We start from the raw sequence: 17,637 nt of genomic DNA on the forward strand, positions 1-17,637 counted from the left end.
GAAGTGTACTGCATTTGCAGAAAGTCAAATGATTTGAAGCTGATGGTATACTGTGACCGTTGCAATATTTGGCACCATGAATCATGTGTAGGTGTTACAGAATGTAATGATGTTTCGTGGATTTGTTTCTTGTGCGCTAGCAAGTTGTGAATTATAATTTATAATACTTAATTAATACATTATTATTATTATTATTATTATTATTATTATTATAACCTTACCAAATGCTTTGCTGAATCAAATAATGTTATTACTTTCAATGTGTTACAATAGCATAATTAAGTGCTGCAAGTGTCAGGTCTTTTATATAGTCGGTATTTGTTATATTCTGTACTCATTTTTTATGTTATTTAAATTTCAAATAGAAATAGTTTTTAAAGTATGTATCTTAATAAATTTGAAACCTTATATTATTTAACATCAACAAATTAGATTTCGAATATTAAAAACCAATTTCAACTAATTAAAGGATTTATCCTTTAATGTTAAAAATTGTTCAAACTGAAATAAATATATAACACTGTACGGTACAGTTGTGCTTAATTATGTTTTGCGATTCCTTTGGAAAAGGTATTTGTGCACCAAGTACTACTAGGTCATTATGAGATATGCTGAATGTTGTCAATATACCATCTGAATACGCTTCATTTTGCGTTAATCATTGAACGTCCTAATGATTATGGTCCCCAAAAGGACTTAAACAGACCTCAGTGGATATTTTTTACTCTCCCTCTCTCTCTCTCTCTCTCTTTCTAGAGCATCCCTTTATGTGTTGTATGTGGGTGCTGAAGTTCAGTCTCTTGTCTATGTATAGGTGAAGGAACTTTCCATAATTGTTATTGCTAATGTTTACCTTGTAATACTGGGTATACATTCAGTGTTCTTACCCTCGACGGCGGCGAGGGTAAGCCGCGGTCGTATGGTCTGAAACCCACAAATATTTACAAAGGGGGGGGGGGGGGGATAAAGTTTCCTCTTCAAGCACGCGCACACAAAATGAACTATGTTACTTAACTGGAAACACTCGTACAACATAATTTACACGATTTTTCAGGATTATTATACTTCTTACCAGTATATATACAGTATAGTACCTAGGAGGTTCTCTTCAATGATATCTAAGATAATTAAAAGAACCCAAGCAAACTACTGTGGAAATGTGCAGGACAAACATATCATTGTGACACTAGCTCTCCACATATGGCATTTGCTTAATTTAGAAACTGTACTTGTGGTCGATCTCGAACACATGTTGTTGATGTGACGATGTGTTATGAATTTGTGCCTAGCTCCTCAAGATTGTAACTTGCTTAGATAAATAAATTGTGTGTTCAGTCCCTGAACCCATTATGTGATAAATTAACTAAACTAAAAACTATAGTATGGCGACGAAACTTGAACTGCATAATGTAAATAGGGATTAACGCAGAAAAGATATAGGTGAAGAATAACACCAGGTAACTGTAAAGCTGCCGCCCAGTTGGGTGGGTGTGGAGCACATGACTGTAAAGCTGCCGCCCAGTTGGGTGGGTGTGGAGCACATGACTGTAAAGCTGCCGCCCAGTTGGGTGGGTGTGGAGCAATTAGACTAGTAACTGTGCCACTCCTCATAGATGTAAAGTGCCTTGTATAGTGACTGTTGTGAGCCTCTTGTTGAATCACTTGTGACACAAAAGATTACTGATGTGTGTATTTGTGTGGGTGATTAAATATGTATGTGTATTTATATATGTATACGTATGTATATTTACATGTATGCATAAGTATGCGTACATTAATAATTTTGTAACTAGCGTCAAAAGATTGTTATTTGCTTAGCTAAACGAACTAGAGGGTTCAGTTCCTGAACCGATTATGTGCCTCTGTAATCCTTTACACCACCGCCCACAGGATGGGTATTATGGGGTGCATAATAAAGAAAGGAAATGAATGGATCGAACCCCACAATTCATTTAGCTAAGCAAGTTATAATCTTGATGAGCTAGTTACAAAATTCACTATAAGTTGTCACATCATAAATGGGTTCGAGATCGACCACAAGTAGTGCATTATATAATTTATCAGTATTGTGCAGCCTGTGATCTCCGCCTGGCTGGATACTGTTACCTAGGTAGTTTTCATGTGTCCGGACACCGGCGATAAGGTGGTATTATTTATTTAACTTAAGAGATATATATTTTTAAATGTTGTCACATTAACGACTACATCTTCCTTTCTTCGGACATATAGATTTTAAGATTAATTAAAATATATGGAAGCTAATTATACAATTTATTGGCTGGTGTGCAGGGCTTCACACTCTCAGAGCAAGCCCTCAAATAACTATCAAAACGCATATATCTTCGTTTTCACTTCAGTTATATTTATGACAAAGGATTTTAAATGTAGCCTATATTTCTACCTTTCTGATGACATAAATACTTTCGTTAATTACAATATCTAGATCAAACTAATATTGATTTTCAAAAGGTTGTATATTTTCCATCAATGGAGAGCATCAGCCAAGAAGCCTTCTTTAAAATATGAATATCTTTCCTCACCTAATAAGACCTAATCTCTGCATAAAACGCAAAAAAAAAGACTTGATTGTAACCTATCCACCGCTGCCTATTGGATGAGGGAGAGGGGGTTATGTGTAGGATAAACATATCAATTGTGACACTAGCCCTCCATATAAATCAGTTGCTTAAATTATAAACTGTACTTGTGGTCGGTCTCGAGCCCATTGTTGATGTGACAATGTGTATTGACTTTTGTAACTAGCCTATCAAGATTATAACTTGCTTGCCTATATGAATTGTGGGGCTCAGTCCCTGAGCCCATTATGTGCCTCTGTAACACTCCACTATCGTCCATAGGATGGGTATGGGGTGCATAATAAATGAACTAAACTAAGCTCTGCCTTTTTGATAACATATACAATTATTAGCTTTATTTGTGAATCTCAATTAATTAAACAATATATCACAGAGCCTGTAGGGTTTGGTGAGATGAGCGAAGAGACATGGGAGAATTTACATAAGTACAGTATATGGTAGTTTAAGTAGCGAACGCATGTCAACGAATAACGAATAACAAAACCATTGTCCTATGAAGTCGATTTAACTTCCAAACATATATTTTTTAATAAATGTTAAATGTTTTCTGGCTAGTTATGTTAGATTTTATTAAAAATACGTATTCTACTTGTTAACATTATAATTTAAATTTGTGATAATTTGTGCAGAGAAGTGCGACAACTGGATATGCCAACAAACACTTACCAAACAACGATATATCTTGGATAAGTCGCTCCACAACATTGCCGCTTGGACCATCGACTTCCTTTGATGCTACTTATTTCATAATGAAATTATATTAGTTTGGAGTAAATATATGTTTTCTCATGTTCTGCATTCAGCACCCACATTATAGTGAGTAAATATACCATATTACTTCATTACTTAAATAATGCTAGGAGGGTTTGAGTAGCTTTGGGTCTTTAGTGCATAGAATCTCCAATAGATGGGGCGAGAGTCGCCCTATCTGTCTCACCCGAGAGAGAGTCGAAACTTAAATTAAAATTGATATATCTTTGTTTTCGAACATGATATATTTCATTTGGTGCAATTATAATAATGTTCATATCTCGGTCTTTCTGGAGGCATATAAGATTTTAGGCTTTATTAGCGAATCTTTGTTAATTATAAATATATCGGCAAATGCGTAGGCGTCTGCACTCCATGCCCGACAAGCTACTGAGCGCTACTATAAAAACATATGTATCTTCACTTGAGCTATAAATATGTATATTGTAATGTATTTAAAATGAAGCTCTTATTTCTATCTTGCTTAAGACATATAAAACATTTGTGTTTATTAACGAATTTACGTGAAATAAACATTGATCTGAGAGAGAGTTGCTCTGTCGTTCAGTCTGTACGGGGTGGGAGCTCCGTAATTTTTAAAATACATGAATCTTCATTAGAACTTTAAATATGTCTATAGTAAAGAACTTAAAGTGAAGCTATATGTCTGCCTTTCTTGAGACATATAAAACATATATATTTACTAACGAATTCACGTGAAATAAACATTGTTCTGAGAGAGAGTTGCTCGGTCGATCGATCTGTCCGGGGTCGGAGCTCGGCTATTATAAAAGTACACGTATCTTCGCTTTAAATTTAAATATGCCCATGGTAAGGTATTTAGAATGAAGCTTATATTTCTATCTTTCTTGTGACATATAAAACTCTTACGTTTATTAAGGAATCTGCGTGAAATAGGCATGGTTCTGAGATGAATGCTGCGGTTTTCGAGCTCGACGCGCGGCAATGGACGCCATACACATCCAGTGGGTGTTATTGGACCCCATACCCATTTTATGGGTGGTTGGAGCCCCATACCCATTCTATGGGTGGTTGGAGCCCCATACCCATCCTGTGGGTTGTAGTGGACGCCATACTCATCCTGAGGGTGCTATTGGACCCCATACCCTTCCTGTGGGTGGATGTGATCCCCATACTCATCCTGTGGGTGGATGTGACCCTCACACCCATACTGTGGGTGGTATTGCACCCCTTACCCACCTAACAGGTGGTAGTGGACAATATACCGATCCTGTAGTTGGTAGAGTAGACACAATACCATCCTGTTTACAGTAGTTTACCCCATAGACATTCCAATGTACCATCGTTTTCTGTTAGCGTTCCTACAAAACATCTTTTAAAGATTTGTAAAGCACAAACTATGGTATATAATATTGATTGGTGAAGGACTGTTATTCTATGTAATCATTTTTAGTGTTTATTATAATCTACTAAGAACAACTAATATTTCTCAAAACAAAACTACGAGCCTTCAATAGAAAGTAGCTGATCTATAATATTCTAAGAGCATGGACAATAGTAGGTAAATTTCACAACCCATGTGGGACCTGAAAAGTACAATTTTCCTTATAATTGAACCAATCACGACTATTCTGCTATCTAGGTTAACGGACGGGTACTGTGAGACGTAAATTGGTACGTGAGGAAGAGTTTGGGCCTTGGAAAAAAAGTAACTGGGAATATATCACATATATACTAATTCATATTCAACATATTGACTTTAAGCATTAAGTCATATATGTGCTGTCTTGTGTGAGAACGGGTTGTGTATAAACAAGTTAACCCATAAAAAATGTATCCTGTAGTGGAATTTCCGTCTATAGAAAACGGGATATCATTACCACATACTATTATAAATTCACCACCTATTATGGTGGGAATTATTCATAATACATTAGTCTTTGGACTTTACCTTCATAAAAACATCTCATATAAATTAACTTAATTATCAGAATTAAAATAGAGTAAATGTGACCCTTCTATCACTTACTGTCATCTGGACAATCTAGACCAGTAGTGTCAGTGAGGAGGGAGTGGTCAGCCATTGTTATTGTACTTAGACCCGAGGCACGGGAGCAATTCAGCTCCTGTTAATTTTACTTGGACGAAGTGTTATGGAAACCAAAGGTGTACCATCATCAACATGCTGTCAACAAATACAAGTTAAGTGTTCTGCCGAAACCCATTTATCTATCATTTATGGCCATTAATGTCATTAGATAGGGTGAACCGGTTAGAATACGATATCGCCTCATACTAAAGGTAATTAAGCCTAGGTCTTTATGGTTCCTTGTACAGTGTTTTCTCTGATATAGCTGTCATATATTAGGATTCTGGCTTCATAGCTAGCGCCCTTTTGACAGGTCAAGACGAGGAAGCATGCTTTGTGCATCAGTTACCAGGGTGATGGAAGCTACCTCACACGAGGGAAAATGTGGTGTCTACATCCTGGTTATACCTGGTGGACTAAAGCCTGCTGTACAATAAGATAAGGAACCTCTTCAATGTTTAACAATATGTGTAGTTAATACTGTAGTTTGATTGGCTGAAAATATATATAAATTTAATATAAACCCCCCTAATGTGTAGAGGATCGATCTGTGAGATTATTGCAGAAATACAGTCCACTTATCATCATACCAATTGCTATCGAAGTATATAAATTAACGTAAATATAAATTCATATAAATTAAATAAATATAAATCTCACAGGTTGGTTCCCACACTCACCATATAGACCCAGAACTCACCATACAACACCAGACCTCATCATATAGACCCAGAACTCACCATACAACACCAGACCTCATCATATAGACCCAGAACTCACCATACAACACCAGACCTCACCATATAGACCCAGAACTCACCATACAACACCAGATATCACCATATAGACCCAGAACTCACCATACAACACCAGATCTCATCATATAGACCCAGAATTCACCATACAACACAAGACCTCATCATATAGACCCAGAACTCACCATACAACACCAGACCTCACCATATAGACCCAGAACTCACCATACAACACCAGACCTCACCATATAGACCCAGAACTCACCATACAACACCAGACCTCATCATATAGACCCAGAACTCACCATACAACACCAGACCTCACCATATAGACCCAGAACTCAAAACACAACACCAGACCTCATCATATAGACCCAGAACTCACCATACAACACAAGACCTCACCATATAGACCCAGAACTCACCATACAACACCAGATATCACCATATAGACCCAGAACTCACCATACAACACCAGATCTCATCATATAGACCCAGAACTCACCATACAACACCAGACCTCATCATATAGACCCAGAACTCACCATACAACACCAGACCTCACCATATAGACCCAGAACTCACCATACAACACCAGACCTCACCATATAGACCCAGAACTCACCATACAACACCAGACCTCATCATATAGACCCAGAACTCACCATACAACACCAGACCTCACCATATAGACCCAGAACTCACCACACAATACAAGACCTCATCATATAGACCCAGAACTCACCATACAACACCAGACCTCACCATACAGCCCCAGACCTCACCATACAACAACAGACCTCACTATAGAGCACCAGACCACACCATACAACACCAGACCTCACCATACAGCACCAGACCTCACCATACAGCACCAGACCTCACCATACAGCACCAGACCTCACCATACACCACCAGATCTCACCACACACAACCAGACGTTACCATACAGCCCCAGACCTTACCATACAACACCAGACCTCACCATACAGCCCCAGACCTCACCATACAACACCAGACCTCACCATACAGCACCAGACCTAACCATACAATACCAGACCTCACCATACAGCACCAGACCTCACCATACAACACCAGACCTCACCATACACCACCAGATCTCACCACACACAACCAGACGTTACCATACAGCCCCAGACCTCACCATACAGCCCCAGACCTTACCATGCACCACCCGACATCCCCATACACCACCAGACGTCCACCATACACCACAAGACCTCACCATACAGCTTCATGTCACAGCTTCGTGTCATCCTTTGCAGATGACACAAAAATCAGAATGGGAATTACGTTTGCGGAAGACATTTAAAAACTACAAGCAGATATCAACAACGTTCGATTGGGCAGCAGAAAATAACATAATGTTTAACAGTGATAAATTCTAGGTACTCTGGTACGGCAAAAATGAGGATCTGAAACATAATACAGGGTACAAAACACAATCGAATCTGGCCCATTGTAGGAAAACAGCATGTCAAGGATTTGGGAATAATGAAGTCCGACGACCTAACGTTTAAGGAGCATAACCAAGCAAATATTGCAGCAGCCAGAAAAATGATAGGATGAATTCCGAGAACTTTCAAATCCAGGGATCCCATCACAATGGTTGTACTCTTCAAGTCACTTGTGCTGTCCCGTCATGAGTACTGCTCAGTACTCACTTCCCCCTTCAGAGCAGGAAAGATTGCTGAAATAAAGGGAGTACAGAGAACATATACGGCACGCATAGACGCGATAAAGCACCTAAATTATTGGGATCGTCTCAAAGCTCTCCAAATGTACTCACTAGAAAGGAGACGAGAGAGATACAAAATATATCTAGTCAATTCATATTCCATGTGTATATTCTATATACACATGTAATATACTGGAGGGGACAGGTTCCAAATCTGCACAGTAAAATAACAACGTACTGGAGTGAACGATATGGGAGAAAATGCAGAATAGAACCAGTGAAGAGCAAAGGTGTCATAGGCACAATCAGAGAACACTGTATAAACATCAGAGGTCCGCGGTTGTTCAACGTCCTCCCAGCGACTATCAGAAATATTGCTGGAATAACCATGGACATATTCAAGAGAAAACTAGACTGTTTTCTAAAAAATGTGCCGGACCAACCGGGCCGTGGTGGGTATGTGCGCCTGCGGGCCGCTCCAAGCAACAACCTGGTGGACCAAACTTTCATAAGTCAAGCCTGGCCTCAGACAAGGCTTGGGGAGTAGAAGAACTCCCAGAACCCCATCAAGCAGTTGTCAAGTAGGTATAGAGCCCCAGACCTCACCATACACCACCAGACGTCATCATACACCACCAGACGTCACCATACACCACCAGACCTAATCATACACCACCAGACGTCATCATACACCACCAGAGCTCACCATACACCAGACGTCACCATACACCACCAGAGCTCACCATACACCACCAGACGTCACCATACACCACCAGACGTCACCTTACACCATCAAACGTCACCATACACTACCAGATGTCACCATACACCACCAGACCTTACCATACCCCCCTCAGACCTCACCATACAGCACCAGACCTCACCATACAGCACCGGACCTTACCATTCAGCATCAGACCTCACCATACAGCACCAGACCTCACCATACAGCACCAGACCTCACCATACAACACCAGACCTCACCATTCAGCATCAGACCTCACCATACACCACCAGACCTTACCATTCAGCATCAGACCTCACCATACAGCACCAGATTTCAACATACAGCACCAGACCTCACCATACAACACCGTATTTAACCATACAGCACCAGACCTCACCATACAACACCAGATTTCACCATACAGCACCATACAACACCAGATTTCACCATACAACACCAGTCCTCGCGATAAAGCACCAGCTCTCGCGATAAAGCACCAGATCTCAATATACAGCACCAGACCTCACCATACAGCACCAGACCTCACCATACAGTACCTGACCTCACCATACACTACAAGAGCTCACCATACAACACCAGACTTCAATATACTGCCCTATACCTCACTATACAGCGCCAGACCTCACAATACACCACCAGACCTCATTATTCACCACCATACCTCACGTACAGCACCATACTCCACAGTACAGCACCAGACCTCACCATACAGCACCAGACCTCACCATTCAGCATCAGACCTCACCATATAGCACCAGACCTAACCTACACACCACCATTCCTCACCATAAACCACCATTCCTCACCATACAACACCCCGCCTTATCTAGTCTTTGATTGGTATCCAACTACAGTATTCTATTATTTCTTCATCCTCCTGACTACCTTAGTTGTTATGGTTGCTGGAGCAGTATGGTGAATTTTGTGTCTCGGTCTTGAAGATGGTTGACTGAATCTGAGTATTGTCTGGCTGTTGATAATTGGCTGAGTGTTGGATGCGCAGGGTTTAGCCAATGTCTGATGTTCCTTTGTAGTTATTTCTGTGGATTTTTTAAGTGTTGAAATACTAGGCAACATTTCTTACCTTCTGCTATGACCACGATGTTGCAAGAAGAATTGACATTGTCTCTCCTTCACCACAATGTTGAGTTATCTTGAGGTTATCTTGAGATGATTTCGGGGCTTTTTAGAGTCCCCGCGGCCCGGTCCTCGACCAGGCCTCCACCCCCAGGAAGCAGCCCGTGACAGCTGGCTAACACCCAGGCACCTATTTTACTGGTAGGTAACAGGAACATAGGGTGAAAGAAACTCTGCCCATTGTTTCTCGCTGGCGCCCGGGATCGAACCCGGGACCACAGGATCACAAGTCCAGTGCGCTGTCCGCTCGGCCGACCGGCTCCGCAAACCGGATAGTTTGATAAAGATGTTTACAGAGACTGGTGTTACAGGTGGTGCTGAGGTTCTGCTACTCCCTCGACGCCACCAACATCAACGACGCCCCGCCCGCTCAACTGGCGGCCCATATACAGCAGTTAACACCTCTCCTACAGGTAAGGTTGTTGGAGGAGTGCCACTAGCCCACACCTGCACGGTAAGGCTGTTGGGGGAGTGGCACTAGCCCACACCTGCACGGTAAGGCTGTTGGAGGAGTGGCACTAGCCCACACCTGCATGGTAAGGCTGTTGGAGGAGTGCTACTAGCCCACACCTGCATGGTAAGGCTGTTGCAGGAGTGCCACTAACCCACACCTGCATGGTAAAGCTGTTGCAGGAGTGCCACTAGCCCACACCTGCATGGTAAGGCTGTTGCAGGAGCGCCACTAGCCCACACCTGCACGGTAAGGCTGTTGCAGGAGTGGCACTAGCTCACACCTGCATGGTAAGGCTGTTGCAGGAGTGTCACTAGCCCACACCTGCATGGTAAAGCTGTTGCAGGAGTGCCACTAGCCCACACCTGCATGGCAAGGCTGTTGCAGGAGTGTTACTAGCCCACACTTGCATGGTAAGGCTGTTGCAGGAGTGCCACTAGCCCACACCTGCACGGTAAGGCTGTTGCAGGAGTGCCACTAGCCCACACCTGAACGGTAAGGCTGTTGCAGGATCACCGCTAACCCGCACCTGCATGGTAAGGTTGTTGCAGGAGTGCCACTAGCCGACACTTGTACGTTAAGGCGTCGTAGAGTGAATGGTCAGCTGTGTTTGCAGGTTGATAACAGTGAGTATTGCATGTGCTGATGCAGACGTTTGCTGGGAAGATAACAGTTAGTGTTGCATGTATTGTTGCAGACGTATGCTGGAGTGATAGCAGTGCTGCAGGCCGGCTTCATCGGGGTGTGGGGAGAGTGGTACTACACTGCTAACTATGGGAACAACGGTGTCGTCACCTCCCAGGACTGGTACAAGAGAACCCAGGTGGTGAACCAGCTGCTCCAGGCTCTTCCAGCATCCAGGTGGCTACCACTGTGATCCTTATCCTTCTCAACATCCAGGTGGCTACCAATGTGATCCTTATCCTTCACAACATCCTGGTGGCTACCACTGTGGTCCTTATCCTTCACAACATCCAGGTGGCTACCACTGTGGTCCTTATCCTTCACAACATCCAGGTGGCTACCACTGTGATCCTTATCCTTCACAACATCCAGGTGGCTACCACTGTGATCCTTATCCTTCACAACATCCAGGTGGCTACCACTGTGATCCTTATCCTTCTCAACATTCTGGTAGACACATAAGAACACAGTAATGGATACATCCAGGTGGACACATAAGAACACAGTAATGGACACATAAGAACACAGTAATGGACACATCCAGGTGGACACATAAGAACACAGTAATGGACACATCCAGGTGGACACATAAGAACACATCCAGGGGGACACATAACACAGTAATGGACACTGCTATACGGCCAAAATATTAGTCCATGAGAGGCAGCTCTTATTTACATACACACAGACTCAGTTATATATATGTCTAACCTACGCTGGAAACAATTCCACGTCTATTATATTACCTGTTAATTTGTTACATAAATCCACAAGACCGGACACCAGTATTGACCCAGATTTGTCTGGAACTTAAACTTATTCAATACATATATCCAATGTTTAGAGTCACATTTTGTGTTGATGTATTAATCAAGCCTATATCCTCTTTTATACTCTTTTATTCATTAATGTACATTAATTATGTCACCTTATACTTTTAGTCTTTTAAGAGAATGTAAAATTCGGTGTTTTCAACATCTCCATAAGACAAGTTTCTTATTCCTTGGGTTAAATTTCTCAGCCTTCTGTGTACATGATAATGTGAACTTATGTCCACTGTGTAGTTGGGTGACAATTACTCAGCTGTATAATCCTCCTGAGGCCTAATACAGGTAAGGTAAGGAGGAAGCCTCGTGAGGCCCAACACAGGCAAGGTAAGGAGGAAGCCTCGTGAGGCCCAACACAGGCAAGGTAAGGAGGAAGCCTCGTGAGGCCCAACACAGGCAAGGTAAGGAGGAAAACTCGTGAGGCCCAACACAGGCAAGGTAAGGAGGAAGCCTCGTGAGGCCCAACACAGGCAAGGTAAGGAGGAAGCCTCGTGAGGCCCAACACAGGCAAGATAAGGAGGAAGCCTCGTGAGGCCCAACACAGGCAAGGTAAGGAGGAAGCCTCGTGAGGCCCAACACAGGCAAGGTAAGGAGGAAGCCTCGTGAGGCCCAACACAGGCAAGGTAAGGAGGAAGCTTTACCATCACACTGAGGGCCACAGCGCTAGCAACACTACAAACCTGACATGACAGGGCTCATCCCGTCGAAACCTTTAAAATGCTGAACAATTTGGCAGATATTGTACCTGAATAAAATTCTCGGAGTCCTACTCTCCATGCCCGGCCTGAGGCCAGGCGTAACTTGTGATAGCTTGGTTAAACAGGCTGTTGCTTGGAGCGGCCCGCAGACACACATATCCGCCACAGCCTGGTTGGTCGAGTTCTTCTTGCAAAAAAGTGTCCATTTTTTTCTGGAAGACTCTTCTTCTGGCAATATTTCTTACACTTGCTGGAAGTATGTTGAACAACTGAGGACCTCTGAAGTTCATAGTGTTTCCTGATGGTGTCTCTGGCACCTCTGCTCTTCGCTGGCTTTATTCTGCATTTCCTTCCATATAGCTCACTAAAGTATGTTATTATTTTCCTGTGTAAATTTGGGACCTGGCCCTCCAGTATTTTCCATGTGTCTATTATTTGATACCTCTCTCGTGTCCTTTCTAGAGAATACATTTTGAGAACTTTGAGACGATTCAATAATTTCGGTGCTTCATCGTGTCTATGCCTGCTGTATATGTTCTTTGTATTCCCTCTATTTCAGTAATCTCGCTTTCTTTAAAAAGTCAGATTTAACACAAACAAGGAGCAACGGCTTCAAGCTCGATAAACCACAATGTAGGACTGAGAACAGGAGATTTCACCCACAGGGTTATTAATCCATGAAACCGCCTACCCGCTGAAGCGGTAAATGCCAAATCACCACTGCAGTTTAAAATCCTCCTCGATAAAATCATCAGGACAAATGGGGACATCTTCGACAAGCCGCCGGCTTCTTGTCCTCGTCGAGGCCACAAGAGAGTTAGTGGCCCTCATATAATTTCCGATAGACGTCTTATTGCTGAAGCATCAGGAAATAAATTCCATTATGTCATTTCCTTTAATCAGTATATTTATGCTTTCATTTTTTTGAATTAGATTCCTACTTATCTCGAGTTCAGACTTCACGACTTCAAGAATTTTGTGCGTAGCTCAAAACCCAACACTTTCAGCATTAAACTCTATCTGCCACTCTACAGTCTTGAAGATATTTTGTCTTCATCGCAATTTATTTCCCAGAGCTATTTATGTGGGCCAAAAAAATATCGTACTAGAAAATGGAAGCGGCTCTCAAAGTGACGTACAGTCCCGTTTTCTATGTTCGGTCCTCTGGAAGGTTAGGACACGACACTTTAAACTGACCATTTTGACCATGTGTTTGATGCACCAGGCTATCAAAGTTTTTAATCCTTCATGAAGAAGGCTACACCAGTCTCCGTGGTGTAGTGGTAAGATGTTCCGCGAGTGCTTTGTCATGGGTTCGTATCCTGGTCGGGGAGGATTTACTGCACGTAAATCCTTAACTGTATCCTCTGTTTAACTCAACAGTAAAATGAGTACTTGGTTGTAAAAACGATTCTTCGCGGCGGGGATCGTATTCCAGGGACCTGCCCGAAACGCTACGCGTACTAGTGGCTGTACAAGAATGTAACAACTCGTATATATCTAAAAAAAAAAAAGTTCTTTGATTACATATAACTTGTGGTTTAAGAAAGTGTGCTGAACATTTGAGGCTCGCGTGTTCTTCAGTAGTGACTGATTTGATGAAAACGATCAGTGATCTCTAGCTATGGCGAGACTGTCGGATGTTCGGTAAGTCTCACATCTTCCAACATTTTTGTACAGTCTGTCACCGTCAAGTGATTACTGTACTAGATATGCTAGCGTGTTTGATGCATCAGGCTATCTAAGATTCGAATCCCTCATGAGGAAGAGTTATTTGGTTTTATATATATATAAATATATATATATATATATATATATATATATATATATATATATATATATATATATATATATATATATATATATATATATATATATATATATATATATATATATATATATATATATGTCGTACCTAGTAGCCAGAACGCACTTCTCAGCCTACTATGCAAGGCCCAATTTGCCTAATAAGCCAAGTTTTACTGAATTAATATATTTTCTCTAATTTTTTTCTTATGAAATGACAAAGCTACCCATTTCTTTATGTATGAGGTCAATTTTTTTTATTGGAGTTAAAATTAACGTAGATATATGACCGAACCTAACCAACCCTACCTAACCTAACCTAACCTATCTTTATAGGTTAGGTTAGGTTAGGTAGCCGAAAAAGTTAGGTTAGGTTAGGTTAGGTAGGTTACGTAGTCAAAAAACAATTAATTCATGAAAACTTGGCTTATTAGGCAAATTAGGCCTTGCATAGTAGGCTGAAAAGTGTGTTCTGGCTACTAGGTACGACATATATATATATATATATATATATATATATATATATATATATATATATATATATATATATATATATATATATATATATATATATATATATGACAATGTCAGACCAATGTGGACCTTCTGAAGATGTATTTAATATACGAAAGTACTTAAGGAAATTTCCTGTTTCATTTTTCCTCCGTGGTCTGACATTGTCACATTCTTAATCACGTGTTTATTTTCGTGATATACACACACACACATATATATATATATATATATATATATATATATATATATATATATATATATATATATATATATATATATATATATATATATATATATATATATATATATATATATATGTCGTACCTAGTAGCCAGAACGCACTTCTCAGCCTACTATGCAAGGCCCGATTTGCCTAATTAGCCAAGTTTTCATGAATTAATTGTTTTTCGACGACCTAACCTACCTAACCTAACCTAACCTAACTTTTTCGGCTACCTAACCTAACCTAACCTATAAAGATAGGTTAGGTTAGGTGAGGTAGGGTTGGTTAGGTTCGGTCATATATCTACATTAATTTTAACTACAATAGAAAATAATTGACCTCATACATAATGAAATGGGTAGTTTTATCTTTTCATAAGAAAAAAATTAGAGAAAATATATTAATTCAGGAAAACTTGGCTTATTAGGCAAATTTGGCCTTGCATAGTAGGCTGACAAGTGCGTTCTGGCTACTAGGTACGACATATATATATATATATATATATATATATATATATATATATATATATATATATATATATATATATATATGCCAGAACGCACTTCTCAGCCTACTATGCAAGGCCCGATTTGCCTAATAAGCCAAGTTTTCCTGAATTAATATATTTTCTCTAATTTTTTTCTTATGAAATGATAAAGCTACCCATTTCATTATGTATGAGGTCAATTTTTTTTATTGGAGTTAAAATTAACGTAGATATATGACCGAACCTAACCAACCCTACCTAACCTAACCTAACCTATAAAGATAGGTTAGGTTAGGTTAGGTAGCAGAAAAAGTAAGGTTAGGTTAGGTAGTCGAAAAACAATTAATTCATGAAAACTTGGCTTAATAGGCAAATCGGGCCTTGCATAGTAGGCTGAGAAGTGCGTTCTGGCTATTAGGTACGACATATATATATATATATATATATATATATATATATATATATATATATATATATATATATATATATATATATATATATATATACATATATATATATATATATATATATATATATATATATATATATATATATATATATATGTATATATATATATATATATATATATATATATATATATATATATATATATATATATATATATATATATATATATATATATATATATATATATATATATATGTCGTACCTAGTAGCCAGAACTCACTTCTCAGCCTACTATGCAAGGCCCGATTTGCCTAATAAGCCAAGTTTTACTGAATTAATATATTTTCTCAAATTTTTTTCTTATGAAATGATAAAGCTACCCATTTCATTATGTATGAGGTCAATTTTTTTTTATTGGAGTTAAAATTAACGTAGATATATGACCGAACCTAACCTAACCTAACCTATCATTATAGGTTAGGTTAGGTTAGGTAGCCGAAAAAGTTAGGTTAGGTTAGGTTAGGTAGGTTAGGTAGTCGAAAAAACATTAATTCATGAAAACTAGGCTTTGGGAATGGGGGAAGGGTTATAGGGTCAGAATGGGGTGGGGGGAGGGAGGGTTGGGTGAGCATTTGGGTGGGGGCAGGTAGGGTGAGGGGAAGGGAGGATTTCTATGCAGAGGGGAGTGGTGGTGTTGATCTCCCTTCTGGTGTTGCTGGGATGCTGGTTGTGGGTTCCCCACTTATACCTGGGACTGTTGTGTTGGGGGATGCGATTTCCTGGTTTACTCCTCTCTCCCTGCACTTGTGTGTGTGTGTGTACTCACCTAGCTGGGCTTGTGGGGGTTTAGCTTTAGCTCTTTGGTCCCGCCTCTCAACCGTCAATCAACAGGTGTACAGGTTCCTGAGCCTATTGGGCTCTATCATATCTACACTTGAAACTGTGTATGGAGTCAGCCTCCACCACATCACTCCCTAATGCATTCTATTTGTCAACCACTCTGTGTGTGTGTGTGTGTGTGTGTGTATGTGTGTGTGTGTGTGTGTGTGTGTGTGTGTGTGTGTGTGTGTGTGTGTGTGTTTATGTATTCACCTAATTGTGCTTGCGGGGGTTGAGCTCTGCTCTTTCGGCTCGCCTCTCAACTGTCAAATTAATCTAGACGGGAAACGCCTGCTGCGTCCTCGGTTACTGTCCGGAAGCAGAAGAGCTTCAAGAGATCCATAACCTCTAAGAGAGAGAGAGACGTTAATGGAGATATGTATACAGGTAGAGGTGTAGCAGGTATGGTAATGGAGATATATACACAGGTAGAGATGTAGCAGGTATGGTAATGGAGATATATACCCAGGTAGAGGTGTAGCAGGTATGTTAATGGAGATATATATACAGGTAGAGGTGTAGCAGGTATGGTAATGGAGATATATACAAATGTAGAGGTGTAGCAGGTATGGTAATGGAGAAATATACCCAGATAGAGGTGTAGCAGGTATGTTAATGGAGATATATACACAGATAGAGGTGTAGCAGGTATGGTAATTGTGTAGCAGGTATGGTAAAACTTCTGTGTACCAATTTATTTCATGGTGAACAGATGCATTAGGTGATACGAAACGCGCCAAAACATTTCTGTCCCGCTTAAGATTTGGACTCAGAATTCTGGATATGTTTCTTTTAACGTTTGTCTGTTGCTACGTAAGAGAGCGGTGGTATATCTTCTTCCTCGCGGCTTGGGACTGTCTTTGATAATTACTTATACTTACCAGGGATACGTCGGGTTCAG

The 17,637-nt window shown here is 40.4% G+C and overlaps 1 protein-coding gene across 1 annotated transcript in view; it reads left to right on the forward strand.

Moving 5' to 3' along the window:
• LOC123749033 (uncharacterized) overlaps positions 1-17,637 on the forward strand; it is a 121,338-nt gene that overhangs the window by 35,281 nt on the left and 68,420 nt on the right. The window contains exons 3-4 of the mRNA XM_069326606.1: positions 10,069-10,170; positions 10,906-11,069. Of these exons, the coding sequence (XP_069182707.1) occupies positions 10,069-10,170; positions 10,906-11,069 (266 nt within the window). The remainder of the gene's footprint in view (positions 1-10,068; positions 10,171-10,905; positions 11,070-17,637) is intronic.

Source organism: Procambarus clarkii, chromosome 2, assembly GCF_040958095.1.
Source record: "Procambarus clarkii isolate CNS0578487 chromosome 2, FALCON_Pclarkii_2.0, whole genome shotgun sequence".
Taxonomy (NCBI): domain Eukaryota; kingdom Metazoa; phylum Arthropoda; class Malacostraca; order Decapoda; family Cambaridae; genus Procambarus; species Procambarus clarkii.